Source organism: Rhinolophus hipposideros, assembly GCF_964194185.1.
Source record: "Rhinolophus hipposideros genome assembly, chromosome: 23".
NCBI classification, from domain to species: Eukaryota; Metazoa; Chordata; class Mammalia; order Chiroptera; family Rhinolophidae; genus Rhinolophus; species Rhinolophus hipposideros.
Window position 1 is genome coordinate 38,384,521 of NC_138069.1, and position 27,235 is coordinate 38,411,755.

General features: G+C 38.5%; 1 protein-coding gene across 5 annotated transcripts in view; it reads left to right on the forward strand.

Moving 5' to 3' along the window:
* Positions 1 to 27,235, forward strand: part of RANBP17 (RAN binding protein 17) — a 255,244-nt gene that overhangs the window by 178,882 nt on the left and 49,127 nt on the right. For all 5 annotated transcript variants that reach the window (XM_081035898.1, XM_081035899.1, XM_081035900.1 and 2 more), the window contains 4 exons: positions 10,307 to 10,410; positions 16,196 to 16,284; positions 23,571 to 23,678; positions 25,874 to 25,956. In XM_081035898.1, coding sequence (XP_080892024.1) covers positions 10,307 to 10,410; positions 16,196 to 16,284; positions 23,571 to 23,678; positions 25,874 to 25,956 — 384 coding nt within the window. The remainder of the gene's footprint in view (positions 1 to 10,306; positions 10,411 to 16,195; positions 16,285 to 23,570; positions 23,679 to 25,873; positions 25,957 to 27,235) is intronic.

Here is a 27,235-nt window from a genome sequence, read left to right on the forward strand (position 1 = left end):
AGACATGAAATTTTCTGTCATAATAGTAATTGGAAAAACAAGGTGTTTAACTGTGCAAGTGGTACGATCATTCCTGTTGGAGGGGGAAATAATACATCAAAAAAAGGCTTAAACGAAATTCTTCAAAAATGTTAAATATTGTTTTGGGGTAGTGGGGCTATAGGTAACATTTCCTCATTTTTGATTACTCAAAATCTTTTTTAATGTATTACTTTTATAATGGGAAAAATTAACTTGTCTTTAATTTTTTTTCGTTGAAAAGCTGAAGTTAACCAGAAGTATCCACAGATAGATAGCACCTTAGGATGGGCACTTAACCCTCTCTGTGGTGACCACGTTATCTTGATTCCTGTTTCTCTCCATGTTTGAATATTGCAGGTTAAATTAATCAGTTTATAAACACCTGAGAGTGTTCGGTCAATGACAATATCGTCCTTAGAGAATACTGATGGTACTTTTTCTTTCTTTCTCTTGCAATGTATTGATTGATCCATCAACTTAAATATGAATTTTTAAAACATGATCATACAAAAGGAAAGAGGATAAGGCATTTTATTTTGCACATAAAAGGTATTGAACCTTGTAATAGAAAGGTGATCAAACCCTTCTCTGCTCCACACACCTGTATTATTTTCATGCATTTCAACAGAATAAATTACGAGAAAGACAAACAGCCAAAAGTTGAGAGAAATGCAACTAGAATGATTAAGGAGCTTAGCAGGATTGATTTCTAAGGAAAGATTAAAAGAACCATGTATGTATAACTTGGCTAAGTGACAACTAGGGCTTGAGGCAAAGAGAACTGTCTATAAATATTTGAAGAGTGTAAACCAGGCATGCAAAACCCAATCATCTGGTACCTTAGGCAAGTGGGAGAGCTAACTGAGTGACAGCTTTGCATACTGCACACCAGCCTGTATTATGTCTTGGCTGCTGCCTTGGAGAAAAGAGGAGCAGCCGGTTCTTTGTCACTGTCCTCAGTGATCATTTAGAGAACACACTGTGATAAGGTCTGAGGGCACAACAAAGACCTTGCCAGACTGGCCCCTGCTCTCAAGGAGCTTGCTCTCTTGCCTTCCCAGTTGTCCAAGTATGAAAGAAGACCGGGAAGCCCTTGTCGGACTTAACTTACTTCCCAGGGCTTAAAAATGTTCTTTGAATGACCCTGTCAGACAGAGAGGGGAGACCAAAGTTAAAGAGAACTAGCTGGAGAAGATTTCCTAAAAATAGGTCCGTGTCACATACATCTTCACCACGTTCTCCTGGAAAGGGAATGGACAGGTCAAGATAGCTTTTCATGTGGTCGTCGTAGACAGAGAACCCCCATGAATCTACGGTGGCTTAAACAACAGGGTAGCACTCGATATTCACAGCACAGCTGCACTTACCATTGCATTGATAGTGGAGAGACATGATGATGGCCTAGGAGACCCGCACGGCCTTTCTCAAGACTACTTTTATTGAGTGTTCCTTAGTGTAAACTGTGAGGTATGAGAAACTGAAGTAAAATACGTGAATTTAAATAAGTAATAGGATTTTATTAGGTTTTGCCAGAATTAGATTCCTTTGAAATATTTAACCCATAACAAGATAAAGTATAAATTGATTTTTAAGCTGTTTTTTTTTGTTTTGTTTTAAGGTAAATATTTGCTACATTGCGAGCACCTTTTAGATACCTTGTAAAAAACAGAAAAAGATAGGCTGTGTAGAAGTGCCTGGTACATGGTAGGTTCTAAATATAAGTAAATTGAATTGGCTATTGATAAAATTAAAAATAACTACACTGATGGAACTTCTACATTGTTGGAAAAGAATTCTTTCGTTATTTATCAGTGTTTTTCACCCTTTAAAATAATGTATATTGTAAGCATCAAGTGACAATTGTGGTATTTATTACCAGAGCTGCTTTCCCTTGTTAGGAACCAGAGGTGTGCTTCTTCCCAAAATATGTGGAGCGCCTTTGGTGTACAGATTTTGCCTTTTTCGTGATTGCCAGCAGCGACCTGGTATCTCTGCACCGTAGGTTCTCAGTAAATATTTGGTGAATGAATAACACGCAATACACCGTAACCAAGAAGCCATCACCATGGCTCCTGGAATCAGGTCCGCCTGCCAGGTTCTGTCTGTAAGGGTAGCTTTGACCATTGGGCTCTCCAAGACAGAACGAATTAGGTGTCTGATCACATTCACAAGTGAGGAGCTACACTTGGCCACTCTTGTGCTGGATGAGTCACTTGTTGCTCTCTGTTCAAAGTGTTATTACTTACAGTCGATCATTTGTTGAGTGTAGTTGAACACAGTTTTATCATTTGAGCCCTAGTCTCACAAACCAGGTTGACTAGAACGTCGCTGTCAGAATTCCTGTATAAATGGTTTTATAGTTTTCTATTGTATATTCACTGTCATGGAAACAAGGAAAAAAGCAATAGTGCACTTGCCAAAAAAAAAAAGCACGTTTAATCCATGTATTAAACGAAAAAAATAAAAATATTAGGTAATGAGAATTATTCTCAAATTGAATGAAACAAAATTTGAGGAAGAACATTTTATAACACTGATTTTGAGTGGGAGGCAGGTAAGAATCACGTAGAAAGAACACCTAACTAACCTGCTAGCAAAACACTGGTTGTGATTCTTGGATTCTTGGAAATACAAAGCATATTCTAATTCAGCCCTCCAAAATAAATTGAGTATGTTTTGTGTGTAAGCTCTGCACATTGGAGTGATTAGAAATTGGTGCCACATTAATTGATATTTACTTTGAAATGCAGTTTGGTTTCTATTCAATAATTTGTGCTTTGTATGAATTTAATTAGATGCTATGTGCCCCAGGTTGTATTTCAGATGAAAATGAGGGGTTTTTTTGGCAATAAACAGTGGTAACATTTTATCAAATTGCTCCTTGGCTAAACTAGATAAAATGTTCACTTGTATAAAGAACAGAATTGAAAGCATTTCATCATCAGAATGGTGTTTCATGTTGGCAATGTATGTTTTGTATGCTAAGAAATTATAAAAATAAATACAAAAATTCCCTTCACAAGATAGCTTACATACAGATGAAAATGGGTGACCAACCATATGCGCATGCATGTTATCCCTTCCAAGAATCACTTAAAGTTCCCTAGGTTATTTTTAAATTAACTTTGTCAATCTAATAAACTAAAGGAAAGATAGTATTACCCAAGCCAGTAAATGGAGAACCTCCAGGGAGCTGTTCAGTATAAAATACTGGAATAAATAAAAACCTTCTATTTTGTTTAATTTGAATGGAGGTGAATTCAGTTGACAGATATTGGAGAGGGGAAATGTGGAAAAGAGCTATAACAAGACTTTCTGTTTTGTGGAGAACTAAATATTATTAGTTGCAAATTAAGTTTTTACCAGCCACAAATTTAGAAGTGTCACCAACAATTGTTTTCCTTGGACATTTTGTGATTGCATCTTCTCTTGAGCTACTCAGATGAGAAGCATGTTGATAGGCTCTGAGTGAGCAACTTCAGGTATCCAAACTCTAAGAAGCAGTCATATTTTTTAATGATCATGGGGATGCTAATATTAAAATGGTCTTTATAGACATTAAGAGAGAGAGAGCTCTCTCTATAGGGGTGAGGGTAGCATAGCATCCATCTGCATTTGTGACTTGTAACAAGTTCTTGGCACCTGAAGATATCTGTAGCTTAAATTTGAGAAATTTCGTACAAGTAAATGACTTGATTAAAGGGAAGAGTATTCTACAAATGGTTATTCAGGACAGAAGTAAAAAGACACAGAGGAAGGAAACTTTTCTTTAGTAATAAAAGCTAACATTTATTTACAAATGCACAGTTTGCAAACAACTGTCACATACATTATCCCATTAGATCCTCACAACAGCCCACATGGAGTAGGTATGAAGGTACAGAAATGAAATGACTTGCCCAAGGTCAGTCATATACCTTGTAGCCCTCTGACCACACATCCTCAATTCTTTTGCTAAGTCGTTGCTTCACCTTTCACATTTCCAATCGATTAGGAAATGTAGCCTTTTCTTCTTCGTTTTTATTTGAACTATTTGGACTGAATGATTGATTTGAGGCTTTGGGGGCAGTGAGAAGGAAGAAGGGATTGCTTTCCAGTCTTCTATCAAATAAACAGGTCCATGTTTATTATTTGCCCTATACAGGTATATTACTCTTCTATGATCAGTGAAAGTCAAATGCAGTTTTTAAAAGTTGTCCTTGTGTCTAATCATTGGCCAAAGCATATTTCTTCTCATAGATAAAGAAACGCAAAAGCTGTCCCAGGAGAATTTAGCAAGTAAGAAGCTTGATCAGAAGTAGCTAATGTTCTGACAGGAAGAATACATCAACACATCACCTGTGTCCACTGACTTGGCAGAGTCTATCTGGAAAACAGACATTGGAGGTGGGGGTGGGGGGTAGGAGTGGGCAATAGGGGTAAAGAAGCAGCTGGAAATACTTAGAATCTATAATGAGATAATTAAGACTAATTAGCTGGCCCTGTAGGCAGAAAGCAGCCCATTAAGTCCAGATCCAGTTTTAATAACTTACCTGGTTTTGAGGGTAGAGTCCAGAGCATCCCAGGGAATGAGGTGCTTCAGGGATAAACTTTTAGGCTAGCTTTCTTAGAGCAGTATAACAAGTCTGCAGAGGGCAGTGTATTTTTCTTCTGGGAACTAAAATAAACGTTCTGGTTCCCTAGGGAGAGGAATTAAAGGGAGCCTCAGTTTTTTCATCTATTAAATGGAGATCTCTACCTTGAAGAGTTGTCATGTGGCTTAAATAAATAAAGGTGTGTGAAAAGGGCCTGGAACAATGCATACCACAAAGCAAGTACTCAGTCCTTACTAACTAAGACACAAATATTTATTGAATGCACTATTAGGGGCACTGACTGCAGCTGGGACCTCAAAACAAGGCAAGCTCAGTGCCCTGGCTGCAGCTACTCTGCCTTCGGTACTGGGGCTGTTACTTTCCTTTGGAAGCACGAGCTGATGACACTTCCTGACAGAGCTGAAAACACCCTGCCCTGCGTGACGCCCTAAGTCATCTCGAAGCCCGAGCTCCTGTGTGGGCCTAGACCTGCCGGAGTCGCTGCTCTTCTGAGATTACCTGTGGCTGTAATACTTGGTTTCAGATGGATTGTTTTCCTCACTCACTGCCTCTATATCCCCTTGTCTGCCTCTCTTCTTATTCTCCCTGGGTTGAAGCAGAGGCATTAGACCTGACCTTTATGGCTATGTTAGTTTCCTATTACCGCTGTAACAAATTACCACAAATTGAATGACTTAAATATTACAGATTTATTATTCTATAATTCTGGAGGTCAGAAATCTGAAAGGCGTCTCTGGGCTAAATCCAAGTGTCATCAGAACAGTGTCCCTTCCTGGAGGCTCTGAGGAAGGGTCTGTTCCCTTGCTTTGAGCAGCTAGAGGCTGCCTGCTGACCTTGGCTCAGGGCTCACTTTTCTCCAGCAACATCCGACCAAGGCCTTCTCACGCTGCCATCTCTCTGGCTTTCCCCTTTTGCTCCCCCTAACACTTTCAAAGACCTTTGTGTTTACATGGGACCCACCTGGATAACCCAGGATGATCTTCTATTTTAAAGTCAGTTGATTAGCATCCTTAGTTCCCTTTTGTGATAGAACCTAACAGATTCACAGATTCCAAGCATTAGGACATGGACACGTTTGGGGGCCACTATTCAGCCTACCATACTGAACTATCTCTGATAGATCGAAGTATTTCACACAATACTTGTCATGCGTTAAATCCTAGTAAGTGTTGGCTACCATCATTTATTATTACCTTAATTATTTTATTCTCCTTGGCCACTCCCCCAACCCCCCAGTAATCCAGCTGCTATTTGCACTTGAATTTGAGGCAATGAGAAGTGTCAGTGTTCTGCATACATTTCAAGGGGAAGAGGGAAAGCAAACCCAGATTTTTGTTGTTTCTGGTTTTGGGGGGGATATTTGAGGGGGTTAGATGTACATTTTACCGTGTACAGTTCAGTAGTATTTAGTACATTTAGAAGACTCACAAAGTTTTACAACCGTCATCATTATCTAATTCCAGAATATTTTCATCACCCTAGAAAGAAACCCTGTATCTTAAAGTAGTCACTCCTCGTTCCCCCTACCCCCAGCCCCTGGCAGCCACCAATCTACTTTCTGTCTGCATGGATTTGCCCATTCTAGATATTTAATATAAGTGGAATCACATAATATGTGACCTTTCTGTCTGGCTTCTTTCGCACAGCATAATGTTTTTGAGGCTCATCCACATTTTAGTACGTGTCAGTACTTCATTCCTTTATGTGGCTGACTAATATTCCTTTGTATGAATATACCATTTTTTGTTTATCGATTTATCAGTTGGTGAACAGTTGGATTGTTTCCATCTTTTGGCTATTGTCAGAATGCTGCTAGTATGAACATTCGTGTATAACTTTTTGTGTGGACACAGGCTTTCAGTTCTTGAGTATACATCTCGGGGTAAAATTGCTGAATCAGTTGGTAATTCTGTGTGTAACTTTTTGAGTCACTTGGCAGTTCTGTGTTTAACTTTTTGGGGTATACCAACCTCCTAGCACATGGATGTTTTCCACTCAGAAGCTCTTTGAACTCTGTTGTTTCCCACCACTCAAGGTTTTAAATTACACAGAATAACAAATGAAATGCCCTACAAATATCTGAGAGCCAGCCTACTGAAAGAGTTACTACAGGTGTTTCAATGTGACTTCTCTGAAGGAAAAATATTTGAAACTCAGAAAATTAATAACTTTCTGTTGAATTAGATCCTCAGAAATCCAGTGGAAGGGATTAGCTCTGGATTATACATAAAAGGTGAAGAATATGTTGTTTTTTTTTAAATCTATGCATTACTGAGAATTACAATGTTGTGCTAATACTTAACTTTTCCTGATGTCAATGAAAATATTAATCTATAAATTGGCATTTCACCTTCAAATCATACTGGTTTCTGAGTTCTTGTCTTGTTAGGGAAAAAAAGGCAAATTCAATTATTATTCATAAAATAATCACATATACACTTGGTATACTAAATATGTGACTGCATATTTGAATGTGAAATTGTAAGAAAATAAGCTCATATTTCCTCCTTTCGTGTCAGAAACAGTAAAGATACCTCTGTGGTAATACAAACGAGGAAAAAATCTTTAATAGGTGTTGTAAAAGTTGTTTCCATGATGTAAACACAAATGAACAGCCTTCCCGCTTAGCTGAAACAGCGTATCACGTTGCAGGACCAGGAAACATTGCTAACTGAAAGGTAAACATTTCTAGAGGAGTATGCACCTCTGTCTCAGATTTGCCGACCTTAAACTTGAATACTGGCTGAGGAATGCCTTTCTCCTCACCAGCATGAAGCTGAGTGCTCTTCAGCCTCTTGTAACTTCCTGCAGCTCCAAACTCCAGACTGTGACCCTGCCTCAGTCCCCACCACCTCTGATGCCTTCCACCCCAACACACGGGGAAGCACATGAGACCGATGATGTAAAGCAGACCTCAGTGGGGGTCCTGGTTCACTGACATTTGATCAGCCAGAGGATGTAGGGCAAACTGCTTAACTCCTTTGAGCCTCTCACGTGAAATGAATGAGCCACAGAGGTTGTAGGCAAGCTCATTGCCTACACACATAAGCCATCAGGAAATGACTACTGTCTCTCAGTCACTACACAGATATTTCCTGAGTGAGTGCTAGACCCTGTTCTAGGCTTGTCGCCACAATCAAAACAGAACAGGTTCCTTCCCCAAGGAGTTTACATTCTAGTAGGGAAGATAGTGAATACATATGTAAATTAATCAGTCATAGGGAGTCTCATAAGACAAGTAAAGTGATTTACAGGGTTGGAAAGTGGCTAAGCGTGGGGAGCATACATGTGGTGCTGTTTTACATAGGTACGCTGGTCAGCGAAAGTCTCTCTAAGGAGGTGACGTTTAAATGGAATCCCTCCTCACATTAGTGTCTTCAGTATTTGCTCAGTGACTTCTCTCCCTGCTCATTTTAGTCCTTTGTCTCTGGTGCTCCTGACGTCCCCATTTGCCTCAGAATAAAGGCAAATAAAGGTGAATTTTCATTCGAATACAGTGTTTCCCTAAAAATGCCAGGCCATGTTCTAGGTACTAATATTCTAGTATGAGTACCACTACCACTTTTTTGAGCATCTTCTGTTTTTCACGTGTTATAACATTTACTATTCACAATAACCTTCAAAGATAGGCATTTTTATCCTTATTTTGTAGATAAGAAAAGCGAGACTCAGAGAGGTAAGTATCCAAAGTTGAACAGTATGTGGGGGGCCAGATCCCGACTGAGTCTGTTGCTCTTTGTTCTGAGTTCTGTTTACTCAGAGCCCTGAATACATCATTTTCCTTTACTGAAAAACGCAAAGATGCACAGTCTCAGCTCTGCAAGAGCAAAGCCAAAGATACTCCCAGCGTGGGCTGATAGACCTAATCACTTTTATACACATTCTAAACGATCTCATTCAGTCCCACAGCAACCCTCATCAAATGGTGGGGATGGTGGCCTGATGTAGGTGGTATTCATGTCCTATTAGCTACGTGCTAAATACCTGCACTTCAAGGCCTGCTGATAAATACTGTCCGTAGTAAAGAGTCAGACAAACTGCTGTGAGAATCCAAAGGGGGAAAGGGGCCACCTGCAGTGGGACCACAGGGAGTACTTGTGGGGGAGCTTAGCTCAGACACTGGGAAAGCGACCCTTTGACCTGGGCTTTGGGAAATAAGAATGGCTTCTGTAAAGCTCTCTACTGTTTAATCGCCACTTGACAGAGCGGGTATCTAAGAGAAATAACTTGGTTCGAATTGCCAATTGATGGAGCAGGGATTCTGATTTGGTCTGCCCCACCCTTCGCCTAGGATCCTGACTCTTGTCTAGAAGAAAATACCAGGAAAGACTCATTGACCTTTTGACATCTCTTTGTGAACAAAGCTGAGTCCCTGATTCTGTTGGATTCTGGAAACAAATTGTGTAAGGCTAAGAGGAAAAGAGAAGTCACAGAGGATCAGGGCCAGCTACTCCCAAAGAGTCCAAAGATCCGCATTCTGCCATTGGTCTTCTGTGTACGTGGTCTTGGACCTCAGTTTCCTTACCTGTAGGATGATGTGTAGCACAGGGTTTCCCCAAACGTTGGTGTGCATCTCAGTCACCTGGAGGGCTTCTGAAAACAAAAATTGCTGGACCACACCCAAGTTTCCGATTCAGTAGATTTGGGGTGGAACCTGGGAATTTATATCTAACAGTTCCTAGGGGTTGCTGATGTTGCTAGGTCAAGGCCAAACTCTGGGAGCCACTGGTCTCTTCTCTGAGATCTCATTTCCTCTCTAACGCTCTATTAAAAACCAATAGCATACAAATCAGGAGGTCTGGACCATATAGTTCCACCACCAGCTAAGTATGCTACCTTGAGCAAGTCACGTAACTTTTTTCTGCCTGTTTCTTCATCAGTGAAGCAGGGACTTTAGTTCCCTGTGTCACAGGATGAGTGAGAGAATCAACTCTGTCATCTAAAAGAAGCCCATTTTGCAAAGAATACTCTATAAATTGTCGGTTGTGCATAGCCATGTGTGAAGTGAAGACTACTTTGGCAGAATGCCTGAGGAAACTATAGTCAACCTTTAAAGTAAAAAAAAAAAAAAAAAAAATAGAAAATGTCTCTTTTCCCTGCTTTCTATAAAGAAAAGGAAGCTTAGTGCAGGAAGAATTGTACCCATGGAGAATGAACTTAAAATCCAAATGACCCATGAGGGACCTCATCCTTTTTGGCAGATAAAAGTTTCCCTGCCATCTATTAAACAAATTAATAATAAGAAGGACATAAATAAAAGAGAATAATAACTTAGAGCTATCTGGGCACCTGAGTCTGTGAGCCCTTTAGGGCCTTGGCACCCAAAGAGAAGGGGAAAAAAAGATCCTTGTCTCTGAGGCTTTTAAAATGGCTTTCCTTGAGGCATTAGGGGAGCTCTGGGGGCCTGAAGAGCTGAAGGGCTGAGATGCCTGGGGCATGAATCTGTTTGATCCAATAAAGAGCCAGAAAAAAATGGCTGGTAAGTAATTTTGCTGTTTCATTTGATGCAAAAAGAGAAGGCAAAACACCAGAATACTCAATGAGCCAAAGCACAAAATGTGGTATGGATGTGAATGCAGGCTGACCCCTCCACGGGAACCTTCATAAGCCTGAATGAAGCAGTCACGGCCGAGGCTAATGTACAATAGCATGCATTTTAAACCATGGTGACCCTTTTGTTTTTCTGATAGGCGAAGATGAGGACGAATTTGAGAATTTCATGCTCCCTCTTACAGTCTCTTTTGAAACAGTATTACAAATATTCAACAACAACTTTAAACAAGAAGATGTGAAGGTGGGTTTGTTTCCAAACATGAGGAAAGACAATTTTGTTCATTCGACAATATCTAGATCCAGAAAAAGGTTGTGCATAGATGTGTGTTCTCTGTGCCTCGTCCACTGTGCTTTCCCCATCACATCTGGCTTTGAGTCGTACTTTTCCTACAAGTACCAGAGTTTCTTATACAAATGGACTTTGAGGTCCACGATGAATTTGGGTAGTCAGCATATGAGTAGCTGACACTCATTTATTTGTCTCTTGTGGCAGTTAGTATCTTTAAAAGAACGTTTCTCATGGGTCCAGCACTTTAAACATCCCTATTCCCTCATCTACCCTGCACTGTATGTTTCGGCATATTTATATGGAGGAATACACAAACCTACACATGCTAAAACACTACATCTCTAAATATTTTTTTAAACAAGAATGTATATAAATCAAGACTTTATTAAATGGCTAGGCATATATGTATAAATAGGAGCTGGTCTTGAAGTATTGCATTCTTAAACTGAACAAAGTGATTAGGATAACTGATAGCTAAATAAGGTTTTTATGTGCCTGTGGGAGCCATATTAGGATTGATTTGACAAGTCAGTTCAGCTGTGGCAACAGTCATAATATCTAAGACAACATTATGTTTTATTAGTAAAATCCTTAAGTGTAGCAAGCTGTTTGTGACAAAACAGCCCCATATTTTAATGTGGAGGATGGGGAGCCCAAGATCTGCTAGAAAGGAATAGCGTCTTCTGAAATTATAATGTATTGGGACTATAGTAAATAGATTGACACTGATTATTATTTTTAAGAGACTAATAAATATACTCCAGAGAATGTAGGCACCTTTGTTGGTGATGTTTTATTGTCGTATTTTATTGTTCTTTGAAATATGTTGAAAACATTAACCATCATTCCGCATGGCTCCTCATCTACCAAAAAAAAAAGAAAAATTAGCAGTAAGAAACCAAATAGAAAAACGCTGACCTTTAATGATTATTTTAGTGTAATTCTTCTACGAAAAAAAATAACCAAATACTATACCTTTTAATTTGAAGTACAGTTTTTTTGAAATGAATGCTTATCAACATGCCATAGTCACAGAATTTTAAAACGATGAAAGGGGAAATCAGAGATTTTCTTTGTCTTTATAGTCCGGCTGAAATTCTTCACCAGAGTTTCTCCTCAGGTTAGCTGTATTTTTTAGGTGTCCTACAAATATTTCTAGTGACCACCAAGGTCTTTGCAGCTTTAAGGTGGCTGTTGCTGTCCTTTATGTCAAAAAAGAAGCAAGGGTGAAAAGCACCATCTTTATAAAAATTACATTTGTCTCATTTAAAGATTTCATTATACTGCAAGCCCGTTTTGATGTAATCCCATCTAGTTTGATAGAAACCATCTTCCTAGAGTCATTTTTAATGGAGTTCCAATGATATATCCCTAAACCAGCAAGTTCTTAACGACCCTGGAAAGTGACTGCTTGATTACACTTTAACGGTATTTGCAAATAAAATCACAAGTAATTAAGGGGAAATCTCCAGGCTTTTGAGCAAGTTTGATGCATGATAACTGCCTGATTCAGCTTCATCTAGAGTAATGCTGTGTAGGCAACAGCTACTGAGATCAATAGCAACGTAATGATAGTGGCAGAATTAAGTGAGTAACCTGAGAACTGGGCCTCAGAATGCAAGCAGCTGCCGCGAACCAAGGCCACACAGCGCACTCCGTGCTTCCGTCCTAAATGTTCATCAAAAGACGCCCTGCAGGAAAATGGAGTTAGATGCTCTTTATTGCTGATCGTGTCTCTTGCCACATTTATCAGGGAAATTGGATTAGCAGTTGGCAGCTGCAGGTAGACAAGATTCTGCAGTGATTAAATATGCAGCTTGGCTGCATTCGTTGTGACAGACCTTTAGTAAATTCTACTGTAAGCACCATCTGTCTAATTTGTATAAAGAAAACTTGGTGCTTTAAGCTACCGGTAAAGAACTAAATCTGTTGCTTTATCATAAACAAAACTTTTGCACTAAATGCTTTTAAATGTAATTTATTAGGTTAAGGCTATTTTTCTATCATGATGAATAAATAATACATGTAAAAGTGCTTTCAGGTACTTCATTTTGCAAGTACTAGAGATAAAAACAGTTCTGTTTTCTTCTTCAATAAAGTATTTAGTATTCCAATCCACAGGAGGTGATGCTGTTAAAATATCTCTATGAAAATGCCTCAGGACTGCCATATTCATTTAATTTGCAGCCCTTACCAGGATTTTCTAACTCCCTATTTATAGATATTTTTCAAATGTGGATTTTAGGATGAACATAAACATTAAGGACCTATGTTGCCAAATTGAAATATGGTTGTGAGGGAAGGAAATGCTGCAAAACTCTTAAATTTATAGCTTTGTTTTCTTACTTAGTCCTGATAAAATTGAAGAGAACATTGAATTTTTGTCTTGGATTTTTTCTCTTCAAAGTAAAGGGGAAAAGAAAGAAAATGCTGTGACAAATCCTGGCTCTAAAGCACTAGTTCAAAATACGTGTTTTTCCCCCGTACAGTCCATAGTAAAATATAATCCAATACTCCCCTGACTCATGCATCATTTTTGGTTTGGCCATGACGTCATCGGTTTGAAGGAAATGAATGAAAACTTCTCGGAGGAAGAGGAGCAGTTAAATAGGAACCTGCTATCTTTAGTCCCTTCCTATAAACTCCACAATGTTAAATTATTTAAAATCCTTGATTTTCAGCATGCGCACATTAAAAGTTTTTGCACTAAGTGCCAAATGTTGCAAACAGCACTTTAACAGAATGATTTTGCTTTGATCCCTGTAGCAGTTCCTGAATAATTTATCACAGGTTATTGCCTTAATTCTGGAGAGGGATAGAGCAATAAAGGCAGATGAAAACACTCCAGTTGAAACACCTTGGGGCCTGCTCATTCCTCTGACACGGCTCTTTTGTTGGAACTATTTAGAGGTTATTAAGATGTGTCTCCAGAATTAAGAGTATGCTGTAAGGATGAAGACAGCCATCTTAATTCTAAAGACAAAGCACAATGACCCTTCACCTTCTTTTTCTTTGTTGTTATTATATAGTAGAATTATGAGGATAATATTATAGCTGCCCCCAGTAGTGCCACTACAGTAAAGGGTCTGTCAGACTTTCCATTAGAAACCCTGTTTTGGGGGTCAGGGTGGAAGGAGCCGCATTTCAGCTGTTTCCCAGCTCATCCGTCTCACACTTGGCACGCAGTCGACTGTTCACCATGCAGCGGACTGAAGAAGCCCTGAGCAGTTTCTCCTTGAGCTATCCAAAAGGGAATCTTTAGGATTAGGGACCCCAGACCTGCCCCCACTCCCCAAAACAACCTCACTGAAAATATAGGAGCCGCTCACTTTTCAGATCAATCAGTGTTTGCCAAGTGGAGGAGAAAGGCAACTTTGCAAAAAACCTCTTCGTCCTATTTTAAATGAGATGGTCAATTGTGGCTCCTCCCCTAAATTTCAATCAGACTACTTCTCCCTCTCTGAGATTGATTAAGTAGCCTGGTTGAGCTAGTCTCAGTTTTCCTGTCTCAAACCAAAATTGGGTATGGTTTGGCCATCGAGAAAGTACTCAGTGTTGTTTGAGTATCTATACAGATTGTTACAGTACTCTTGCTGCTATGAGGTAAAGGATATTGTTACGAGCATAAGAAATCTGCCATTGTCCTGCTCAGTCTAATCTGTTGAAAACATACGTTTAGTTATTATATTGTTATATGCTTTCTCTGCTCTATCTTAACATTTTCTAAAATTAAGCATTGATATAATTTCATAGAGGTGAGTCCACAAGAGCACATCTGTTAACTTGGCATCTTTTAAGGAAGAAAAATTTGTGATAAAATAAGTAACCTTTTTGCGTAATGAGAATAGTCTAAAATATTTTAAGAGTCCTTTGCACTAGATACAAAGAAACTAAAACTCATGGTTCCTATTGATTAGAGTTAAATAGTGAGTGCCTGAAATAGATGATTGATAGATAGATAGATAGATAGATAGATAGATAGATAGATGATAGGTAGGTAGGTAGGGAGGCAGATAGATAGATAGATAGATAGATAGATAGATAGATAGATAGATAGATAGATAAAAATTTAAGATTATTTGTAGAATAGCCTGTAAGCGTACATAATAAAAATGGACCAAAAAGGCCACTTCAATAGAAAGACTTCGAGCTAAATAGTCAGAATAGAATTGCTTAAAGAAGACTTAAAAGATCTATTTTGTTCTGGAGGCTGTGAGAAACGTGGAAAGAGAAAGAAGGGAACAGGTTCCAGGTGGTGAAAACAGGTTACATAAAAGGCAAAATGGTTTTTTTAGAAAAATACCAAGTCACATGAGAGAACTATACAGGAGACTAGTCGATTATAGAAAAACAAGGACTAGTGGGAGTATAAGAGAAAAAGAATAAGTCATTTAAAGAAGTAGAAGCAGGTATTCAAGGTTTACAGTTTCAGAAATTCATATAACCATCATTTGAATATAGAAACTATCCTTATAAACAGCTTCCAGTTATGAGTCACCTTTTAGGTGGGACGGTGGAAAGATCAGAAATGACAGACCCCTCTGACAGATTAACTGTCAGTTAGTACTTTGAAATGATACTCAGCCATTAAGATGAAGGGTCATGATTCACTTCCCAAGTCTTTAATGATAATTTAAACACCTTCCTGAAGAGGTTTTCATTTATTACCAAAGTTTGAGGAAAAAGAAAATCTGGTCAAATGAAAAATTCAGAGACCATTCCCTGGCAAATATTTCCACTGAAACAGTATCTTCAGAAATCACAGTTGTATATCTCAATTATCCCACCCCCTTGTTTTGCAATTATGTTTATCTGTGCTCTTTGTTCTGACGTTCCAGCATCTGTTCATGGGTTTTCTTTTTCTCTTCCCAGGCATCGTCCTAAGGACAGCTTAATTAAACGTCCAGAGTACAAGTCAGATCCCTTTTATTTTAGACTCAAGCTTTTTGTTTTTGTTTTTCCCCAAAACTAAATATTTATGGAAAACTTAGTATGTATCAGGTTCTTGTTAGGCATTTTTACATAAACTTACTAAATTTATTCCTCACAATGCCTCTGGGAAAGAAGTATCACTAGCCCCTTTTATAGATGAGAAAACTGAGACTGATAAATTGCCTTGCCTTAAGACTTACAGCTAAGAAGTAAAGCTGGAATTTAAAATCAAGTCTTCCGACATCAAATACAGAACCCTTTTCCTTACATCTTTTTGTTGCTTGGGGAATGTGAGTGAGGGCCTTTCTGGTACCAGTAGGTCACCTGGCCTGTTTTATTTTGTCGTCAGTTACTAAAGCTATTCCTTAGGGACCTTTAAATGACAGTGCGCTTCCAGGATTGACTCCAAATTGCATAGTGGGACTGATTTCATGCAAGTCTGTGTGGTTAGGATTTGCTATTAAATACTGTCTAGACCCTGTACATTTCTGTTTTGTGGAATTATCAAGCCTCTTTTTTTCTAATTTGGCAGTATTCAGAAACAAAACGTATTAAGACTCTTAAATGTTCCTGTGCTACTAGAATTATGACTTAGCTCAATTTATAAGAATCAAAGTAGAGCTGGTCGGCAGACTTGATGGTCTGTTCGTTTAAAGAGTCTATGGTTTTCTATAGAAAAGGATCTGAGCGAGACATTTTAGCTAATGAATCAAAATCAGATATGTGGTCATTATTGCCTGATTATTACTCCATCTGCTCTGTGCTAACGTGAAAATCAATTACTGTGTCTCTTTCCCACTGACAGCGTATGTTGATCGGGCTGGCAAGAGATCTTCGAGGGATTGCCTTCGCACTGAACACAAAGACCAGCTACACCATGCTGTTTGACTGGATGTATCCTTATTACACGGTGACAATACCAGCTCTGTGCACAGAGGGATGCCAGGCCCCTGGCTTTCGTTTAATAGTATGGCACAGTAGGGAAGAGGAAACAAAGCTAAATGAACTAATGTGTAATCAGCTAAAAATTACAGCACAGTGGCAGCAGCGCAGATAACTGAGCACAGCATTTGGAGACCCAGCTCAGAGAGGTCACTTTTTTGGTGCCATTAGATATTGACAACTTAAAAGTCACATCCCCAAACGATTGTTTATGTATGGAGTTGTAGGGGTAATCGGGCGAACATCTTTAACTCAGGACCAATGAATCCTGCCATTTGGCATTTTCGAGGAGATTTGAATTTCTACTCCATCTCCGTTAGCAGAGCTGAGAAGGTCACTTTATCTCTTTGAGACTTAATTCGTCATGCTACAGCTTTTCATCATCATGAAAATATTAATGGGCACAGAAACAACGAAATAAATGGTCAGGATTTTCATTTGGTACATGAATTTACCTTTGCCAAGGCTTAGCACAGAGAACAAAACAAATAAAGAAACAAGCAAACATCCTCCACAGAAATGTCTCATCATATAAGAGTGAAAAGAACATGGGCTTTGGTGTCAGACAGACCAGGCTTGAAATCCCAGCTCTTCATTTACTTTGTAAACCTTGGCAAGTCGTTTGACCTCTCTGAGTCTCAGTTTCCTCTTCTAAAAAAGCAGACATCCAATATTAGGGCTTATTGTGATCATTAAAATAGGTAATGCATTTTGTATTATGTCTGAAACATGTTTGGTAGTCATAAATGTTTACTATTGTTTTAATAGTATTGTATGAATCCTCTTTGATCCTAATAGGAAGTGACAATTTATGCAAGTCACATAAGTATAGTATAAAGTTTGCATGCCTTTACCCATGAAACCAAAGCATATAAGAAAAATGCTATAGCCTCAAAGCTATTTTATTTTTTGAGATAGATTATTTCTCAGTTGTTCCTTTCAAACCCTCCTTACCCAAACTTCCCTCAAAAATTGCAACAGAAACTTCTTTAAAGTAATCTCCAACTCCAACTACTGAAATCACAGTTATAGCCCAAAACATAACTAATTAGCAGGGGGTCTGGGCATAAGTTTTAGGGAGAACTCTACACACTTAAAAAAAATAATTTAACATTAATTTGAGTACCGACTCATATTTTACTCGTAAAACCTACTTCATTAGATTTGTGTGCCCATAGAAAGGTCAGAGTAATAATTTACATGTCATTGAGGAATCATGTATGTCTTTATATCAACATACAAGGTACGTGTGCAGAGATTATAGATTTTAACATGGAAAGTCATTCAATTCTCTAAACTATGAATGAGAAACTGGAATTACATATGACCCTTTTGTTTCTCTAAACATAAACAGAAGCTCATAAAGGCATTTATTTGAAAGCTCATAAAATCCTAGTTTTTGCACTTTAAAATTGGTGGTGATCCTGAAACCCAGCTCCAACTCTAGGGTGCTCAGCAATTGATGTTGCATGTTTTCCTCATCAGAAGTCTTAACTCAGAGTCAAAGTCAGAACCCTCTGCCTTAGTGTCAAACAATAGAAATACCTTCCATAGTTGATACTGCCTAAAATTTATAGAACATAGTGGAATTTCTGTTTTTAATTAAGGCTGTTATCCATTTCCTGGCTTAACTCCTTCTTTTTGGCACCTATATAAATGAAACTTTTGTCCAGCAGATGGCAGAAAATAGCAAACGGAAAACCTTGGGATCTAATGTTTTGTTTTGAACTAGAAACCATTGTCTCCTCCGTTTGACCATAGATGTTGATGTTATTAGGGTCAGGGGCAGAGGGCGAAGTGTCGGTTCTGCAGGAAGCCGTGTTAGATTGCCAAACGGGGTGGCCTGGTACGAGCCTTGCTTATAATAATTGAGTTTCAGTAGCAAATCAGCTTCCTTGGGAAAAGGCCAAAGGCTTTTCATAATTGTATTGACAACAAAATGAATATGATAAATGGTGTTCATTCAGTTGAGACAAGATTTATCGTTTTCCTTTGGGCCAGGGATGAAGAGCAAATATTTATAATAATAGTAAAATTTGTTTAAAAGTTACATTATTTGATAATTCAGAAAGCTTTATTAAAATATTTCGAAATACTTTAAGCAGTTTCAGGTGATAAAGTACAGATTCTTTCCAGAGTATTCTAGTAATGTAAAAATGAATAAGTATATGATTAAAAAAACATGCATATGAAAGTCATTTATTCTTCCTGAAATATTGATATGTCAAACCGTCAGTGGTGATTCCCACATCACTGCTGGGGAAAGTGTATTTGCCTTTTATCCACATAAATGTGTGTTCTTTAATTTGTTATACAGTCCTTAGCATGCAGAAGAAACATCCTAGAAGAGCACATGTCATCTTAAAGTCAAAATGCATTTTATTTATGGTGATTATTTGATAAAATGCTATTTTAGTGGTTAGCTATTTAATTCAAAAACATTTCTATAAATACTGACTGCATTAACTGCTACATGAACTACATTGCTCATCACTCTGTCCTTCCAAAACTAAATTGCCTGAAACTACACAGCAGCCACAGTTGATAAATTGTTCCACTACTGGAGAATTGAAGAAGAATCATTGATACGCTTCTTTGCTCCTATGGTGAGAATACAACAATATAAAAGTGCCTTACCTAGCAGTGGATTAAGTTACCTTGTTTAAACGTTTCCCAGATCATACCTAGACTGAAGTATCAGAAATTCGGAGGGAATTGAAAAAAAAATAAGGAAGGTATATTAGTGCTGTTTCCTCATAGTGTTTTAATTGTCATAGTCTGATCTTTGAGTCCACTGTTTTTCACTCAGGCAATCTGTTTAGTAATATGCATAAAATCATTATACAAAGGCAAGGCAAGACCATGTGATAATGTAGATGAGCACAGACTCTCAAATAGAGCAGTCTTAAATGCCAGTTCTGATTTTACCGCTTCAGAACCTGTGAAGTCCTAGGAAAGTTACTTACTGTCTCAGAATCACTGTGTCCTCCTCCCTAGGGCAGGGCTAACAACACCTCTCTCACAGGTATGTTGTGAGAAGTGAGTGTACTGACATCGACAAAGGGCCTAGTACCGTGTCTGACACAAAGTAAATATGTTGCTAAAGAATGTTAGGTTTCATGAGGGACGTATATTACTTTGAATCAAATCCTACCCCAAAATGAGCATACAGTTTAGTAAAGTCAGTTAGATACCTACATAATAAAGTATAGAAGGTGCTAAGTGCCATAACAAAGATACAGATGGAGTGATGGCACTTAGCTGGGGGATCAGGAAAGGCTCAGTAAAGGTGAAGGTGTTTCCTTGGATCTTATCAAGTAAGTGGGATTGGAGTATTGGGACTGCAAAGTAAGAGCTTTTCAATTGGCCTGAGCAAGTTTAGGAAGGGGAGTAGTGGAGAGAATGTTTTGTTGTAGATACCACTTATTTCATGGCTGGAAATGCAGGTTGTCTGGGACTCTTTCATATCAGGCTAAAGAATTTCGGACCTTATTCCATAGATAGTATAAAGCAATTGATTGTTTTAATTGACTGATAAAATCAGAATTGTATTTCAAGAAGAAAGTAATCATCAGTATGTTGGACAACGTGAAATAGGGAAGAAAGTAAAACTGAAAAATCACTGCTCGGCAAGCATTTTTTGAGTGCTCTGTGCCAGGCGCGAGGAATGAATAAAAGGATTGCTTTTTACAAAAATGAATAAAACAGATTGCTCTTTAGAAGCTCACAGTCTAGTGGATGAAACAAATAACTAAGAAACAATCAGTGTGTTGTAACAAAGATGCGGGCAAAGGGCCGTGTGAACGTCTAAGAGGAAGAGATTGGAGTTTTTGGCAAAACAGGTAGGTTTCCGAGGGCAGGGAAGTAGGACTAGTGTTGAAAGATGGAGAGACACATATTTGCCAGACAGAAGGGAGAGGAAAGGCTTCCCACAGTGTTTGCCTTTGTGAACAATTCAGGGAATTCCTGTAAAAGCAGCTCTGAACAGGTAGGCTATTTCTGTTTTGGAACCACCTCCTTATCTCCTAATAGTTTTAACAAAAACTCTTGTTGCCTTCTAGTACATTACGATGCTTCCTCTATGAAATCCCAGAAGGAAAGAACTAGGTTTTCACTCGTCTGGGGGGAGGTGGTCCAGCACATAGTAAGTACTAATAGCTACTGATGGATGGGTAGATGGATGGATAGATGGATGTTGTGAAGAAACAAACCTCATAATTTTTGTTTTTTCGTATTTGGCATCTTGTAAGATGATATATCCTAATGCTTTTGATTGTTTATGTGATGTAGACCTTAGAAGTTCATTCAGAACATGGAAATGAAAGCAGTTGGATCTGTGCTCTTCTACCGAAGGGCTCCCACTGCCTTCCTCTTGTCTATATATATAGTCCTCACAAGGCCACTGGAACATGAAACTCCTCGAGTGGGTTCTGTTCTCACCCTGTAATCTGAGTCTGGCAGTCTCAGTCTGAAGCCCTTTGAACCTCCCCGCTTGGTAGCCCTCTACGCTGCTTTCCAATATCACTCATTTTCTCGGTGGCAGTCACCTCTGTCAGAAGCATATTAGAACTGGCACCACTCTCATTCTGCACAGGGAGGGCAGCGTCCCCTCATATCCCCCGGCCTATCCCATAGTGAATGAAGCGTGCTCGGAAAAGTGTGATGGTCTGAGTGCCTTGGGAATGCCTGCAAAGGGCTGTGTGTGCTTTTGCTGCTATTAGATCCTACGGTTTGGGGCCTTCCAGTCTTCTGAGGAGGCCTCCAGGTGCTGTCCGCTAATGATCACAGAGGCTGCTCGTGGGAGCCTTGGTGGAAGATTCCCCTGTGTTCCTCTGCCACTGCTTCGGAATTGAGCTCCTCAGAGCACCGCTGTTTATGTGTCCGCTACCCAGGCTTGAGCACAAATCCCCCAGGAGCATGAATTCCCTGGCCCCTAGCAAAGTGCATAGCATGTAGCATCTACCACCTATCAGGAATAACATCTTCTAATCCATGGGGGGAGAAAACAGTAAATTATCTGACAACAACCAAAATAGAGCTAATAATCAAATTCGTTGATTTTTTTTCATTCACCTGAAACCCCACACTCACATATACACTCACTTCTTATCTCCCATCTCTGCTTTATTTTCCTTTGTAGTACTTTCTAACATATTCTGTGTCTATTCTGTTTATTTTCTGTCTTACTAGAATATAAAGCCTTTGAGGGCAAGGATTTTTTAATGTTTGGTTCAGTGATGTCCCCAGAGAGTCTAAAACAGTGAATAGACGGTTACAGACTAGGCCTTCAATAAATACTTGTTAAATAAATTGTTTTAATAAAAACAAATACAGCCATAACATGGTATGTCCAGGGAGATAAAAGAATTACTTTGTGTACATTTAAGGAGCATACCACTTTTAAGGTATTAGAGGGCTTATTTTCATTGACTGTTATGTGAATTATTTGCTAAAGCTTGAATGTGAAATGCACATTTTAAAAGAATTAAACTAGTTCTCCTCTAATGTGCTATGCCTCATTTTTAGTTCTACTCTAATATGCTTCACCTCGTTTTTAGGTCGGCCAGTTTACAGCAACAAATATTTATTGAAATCTCCTTTGTGCCATGTCTGTGCATACAATAAGTGCCAGGCCCTGCCCTCAAAAAGCAGATAATATAATAGGAGAGATAAAGAGCTATGATAGCACTAGCACAGGGTACCACAGCCATACACAGGAGACACACCTACCCCTGTCTTGTGAGAGGGAGGCTTCTTGGAATCATCGGCATCTATATTGACATCTGAGGAACAAACAGGAATTAGCAAGGGCGTGGTGGGGAAGCACAGGTCTTTGCCCTTTGGAAACTCACTACCTAATGGGGCAGACAGATAAGCAACCAACCCTAATACAGTTTGTCCTAAGAGGCGTGGTCAAAGTGCTCTTTGAAGGCAGGTGAAGAAGAGATTGATGGCTTTTGACAAAGTCGAGAAAGTTTCACCATCCCAGGTGAAGTGAAGCTTGAGCTAGGTGTGGGAAGACAGGAATGTGTCTATAGGCAGGAGAAGCCGCCTATGGAGGGTTGGAGACGAGCTGGTATGCGTAGATTTGCAGGGAATTAAGAGTGGCTGAACCATCTATAGGGTAGGAGTGCTAAGAGATGAGACTGGAGGGAGGCAGGGGCCAGATATCAAAGGGCCCGGGAAGCCATGCTGAGGAATTCGAAATTTATTCTAAAAGCAAGGGAGAAAATTGTCATCTTTTTCACCATGGAGATCTGTATCTATACCACACAGAAAAGAAACACTATTACATGATTCAGTTCAGCACTTTTCATCTGAAACAGAAAGACAAGTAAGTACATTGGGAAACATCAGAAAGAGACCTAGTGATTAGGGAACCAAAAAGGAAGTGAAGGCATAGGAAGAGTTACTTCTGCTGCAGTTTTAGGCCTTCATATTGTATTTGTGGGTCTGTTTGGCAAGGAGGAGTCCAGGTATGCTTAAAGAGCCAGTCAGACTGAGTCAGTTTTCCAAGTTTTGATGGTCTCAGCCATTGACTTACCAGAGGTGTACGGTATTGATGAGGATGTTGGAGCATTTCTCCTTGGATGTATGTACGACACGGGACTATCTGTTAGCAACCCTGACTTTGAGTAGATTAAAAGTTACCCAAAGCTTTTTCTTCAAGCTAACATCCCCAGTGTTCCTTGGAGCTGTAGTGGGACCAAGCAGAGCAAGTCAAAAACTTAGAGAGAGAAAAAAAATGTAGTTATTTGTAAGCTGGGAGATAGTACATGGGGTTTATTGTTACTATTCCCCTCTACCTTTATATATTTTTAAAACTTCATAATAAGCAACATTATTTCTTAAATAGTTTGATACCCAAGAAACTCTGATAATAACAATTCGAATATGTTTTTATCCTCATTAACTAAATTTATTTTCCTTTTCTACAATAGTAAACATAATTCTTTAAATGTGTTATTTATATGATACTTTAAAAATGTGTCTTTTATTTATAGAGTATGCCAAGAATAAAGCAATGTAATATGTGGGATATGTTACAAATAAGAGCAAGTCATTTGCAGTCCCCAAAAAAGTATAGCTTTTCAGGTTAGGGAGAGCAATTGAGAAGATTGTCATAGTATACTAAACAGAGAACAAATGTGCATTGCCTTTTTTTCTTTTAAGTGGCACTCATTTTCAGGAACAGTGTTTCTTTTGACCCTTAAATTCCTTAACAGGCTTTATAAAAGTTATCCAACCTATCTTCCCATTCTTCAACGGGCTATTGAGCGGTGGTATGGAGAGCCAGCGTGTACAACGCCCATCTTAAAACTTATGGCAGAACTGATGCAGAACAGGTAAGAAGTGTGATGGGGGAGTGAAAAAAAGCAATCTATTTGGCAGCAGTCTCCAGAGATGAGAATTCACTGCCTTGGGTGTATATGTATATTCAAGGTTTAGCAAGAACCAGCAACCAAAACATGATCAATGAATGCAATAGAACTAGCGACATAAGGCTTGGGTCCTTTTGGGAGAAAGGATATAGTATACATAGGTGTACATGGGAAATATGGAAATGGGGAAAAAAATGAAAGGCTACAGTCCCCATTATTTTAAAAAATCAGATACAATATGGAGGAAGGGCAGCTATTTTAACTGTTTCACTGCTTAACTGCAATTCTTTAGAATTTCAAAGCAAGAGAGAAGTTAAGAGGTCGCTGAGTTGAGATGTTTCATTTTATGGATAAGGGAACTGAGTCCCAGAGCAATTCAGGACACATAGTTTGTCTCAGGAGCCTAGGGGATTGTTTTTGCTTTGACTTCTAAGTTATCCTTCTTCCTCTATGCCAAGATGCATGTATGTGGATGATTTATGCACTCACAATTTTCATTTAAATAGCAACTACAACACTTCTCAGAAATTGCCTCGTTGACCTTATGATTTGCATAGACCAGCAGAGATTCAAATACTCTGCATATAAATATTAACAAAGATGTAGCTAAAAGAGAAAAACTGCAATAAGCTAATTGGTTTACCGCTTTAAAATATGTCGCTGTGAATATGGCTTAGCACCAAATTACCTGTCACTTAGCCATCCTGCTTCATCAGTTCCCCTCTGTAAACCGCGTGCTGGAAGGGAGCTGTCCAGACAGGGAAGGAGTATGGATTGCAGCTCTAATTTTACCTCTGGTGCTGAGTTTTTCACAGCAATCATTTAAAATTTTTAAAGCAAGAAGTGGAAGAAGACCTGGCAAATAAATAAATGTGAGTATTCTTTTGAAAGCTGTTAGGTTTTTTTCAAACCATTCTCATAGGTGATTTAAATACTAAAGAACAGGTTACTATGTGTTTTATATTAGAAATTTAGTTTTTATTCAGTTGTAATTTTTCCAACCAGGTAATTGACATTGCATATTACTGAGATAATATTCAATACTAAAGGAAGAATCATTGCACTGTATATTGTAAAGTATTTTGTGTCTGCCAGAGGCAGATCATTTATATCTCACACAGTTGTCCTAGTAACTATCCAGTGAAAATTGGTAATCTCAGAAAATGTTATCTTGTCTATATTTGTCTAGAATCTAATGTGCATTACGTATTTACGTTTCTTTTTTAAATCAGTACTCATATACCAACAATAATATTTCTAATGAGCTGTCATTTCATTTAATTCTAAAGCAGTTTGAAAAGCATGCAACAATTTATTCTATCCCTGGCAAACAGGACTTTGGCAAATGTCTTTGCTTTTTGATATTTCTTTGACCTGTTTTCATATTTTTTACTAATCCTTTTAGAAGTATATCATTATTTCTTGAAAGCGCAGGAGCAAGGCATGTTCGCCAACTGAAGCCAAAGTGATGTTAAAAAAGCAAATATTATTTCAGAGTGGCATGTCAATCCTTTACTCCGTTCATCCTGTTCCTGCACCTGTCAGGAACTGGGGAAGTAGAATTGTTCTCATTTAGAACTTCTGGGATTTCTTTCTGTTTACGTGAGCTATGTGCAGTAGAAACTATGGTCGGTATGTAATTTAATGTGTTTGAAATATGCTTGAACTATCAGATGGTTCATTATACAAATGTGCAGTATTCAAGGTACCTAGATTTCCTATCTGTCACTTTAGAATTTGTTTTTAAAATGTGTATTGGGCACTACAGGAGATCTCACATTAAATCTCTAGCAAAGTATCCGTATAAACTTAGACTTACACACCCGAGTTTTATTATTGTTTATCAACCACTTTGCATGAAAGGAGAGGGTAAGGGGTCAGTGATGTACGATGTCCCGATATTGTTTTGACAGACAAAACGTGAATTCTTTGAATCAGCAAATAAGTGAAAATAACTTTTCTTAATTGTCCTAGTATTTTTACAGTGAGAAAATTAGCATACATATTTTATCAACACTGATTTCATGGACTGCCACTTTTTAAGAGGGATAATTGTACTGCTGCTACTCCTGATAAGTGCAAATGCTAGGCATTTTAAACCTATATTTGGTTTTTTCTTCATCTGCACATACAGTCTAATTTTTTGTTATATTTCTTAGATCCCAGCGTTTGAATTTTGATGTATCATCTCCTAATGGAATTCTTCTCTTCAGAGAAGCTAGTAAAATGATTTGCACTTATGGTAGGTATCTTTTTCCATATTTGTCTCTGCAATATAACTTTATCTCTTTGGAGGAAAGAAAGATGTTAGTTATTTTGTTATTTTGAACTTCATATCTGTATGCATTTGTGAATTGGGTAATAGGAGTGCAAAAAGCCAGGTAGCTATCATATTGACATCAGGAGAAGTCAGCAGCATGCCTCTGACTACAAATCATTCCTGACCAACTTGATGAATTTCTTTTGGATAAAATTGCAGTGTCAATAGGCAAAGGGAATACACTAGGTAGAATATTGAAAAGTTATAGCATATTCAAAATGGCTAAATGTTACATCAGGGAGTCTGCTGTCTTGGGTGAAGGAATGCTTAGATTGGTGTGTCACCAGCACTGAATTCTGGGAAAATATCCTGGAGCAGTAAATACTGTCCTATAGGGACTTTAGGGCATTACACCCTGGAATCAGAGTTCAATAGTAAAGACTGTCCTTTTCAATTACAGTCCAAACATTGGGTTAGTAGTCAGAATTGGGCCTTAAAACTACCATAAACGCTAATACTTGCCAATTCTGATAGCTTCATCAATGAGATTCTCGACTCTGACTCCTTTGTGTAGCCAAGGAATGGGGATAGGATGGGTCAGTATCGTCTATGCTCTTGCCACACACTGGACACCGACGACGAGCTGGGCTCCATGTAGTACACATCTTCTTGAAAGGTGTTTCCCTGTGTCCTCTTTTATTTTGTCTTCTTTTTTGCCTGTGCTTACTTTCCTAAATCAATAGCCATCTCCAAGTACATTTGGTCTCAAAAATTGCCTGTGATGCTCACATTTCTTTTTGAGTACCCAGAAACAGATTTTACAAAATTTTCTGAAGCTTCTTTTGTGTGTGTGTGTGTGCGTGTGTGTGCGCGCACACGTACAGGAGCAACCATTAAAAGCATGTTACTTTTTAAAAAATAAAAGCCTATTTTTTAAAAAGCAGAAGAACAATTGTTTTAAATTGTTTTTACTTCAATTCGAAACCCATTCTGGGGCTCTGTACGCATTGTAGGTCGGCCTCTGTTGAAAACGCTTAGTTTTAATGGTACCTTGATTTTTAGAGTTTGAGACTGTAAGTGTATGGAGACTATGGAAAGCACCTACTTACAGACAGTAAACTTGCACTGTCTTATTTTCATCTGTACCAGCAACTGCATTGCCACAACTTTTGCATCTGCTGAAAGTGGACACATTAGAATCATATAAAGTAGAAATGCTTTGCCTCCTGAAGGTACAGTGGACCCCTTTTTAAATATTCTC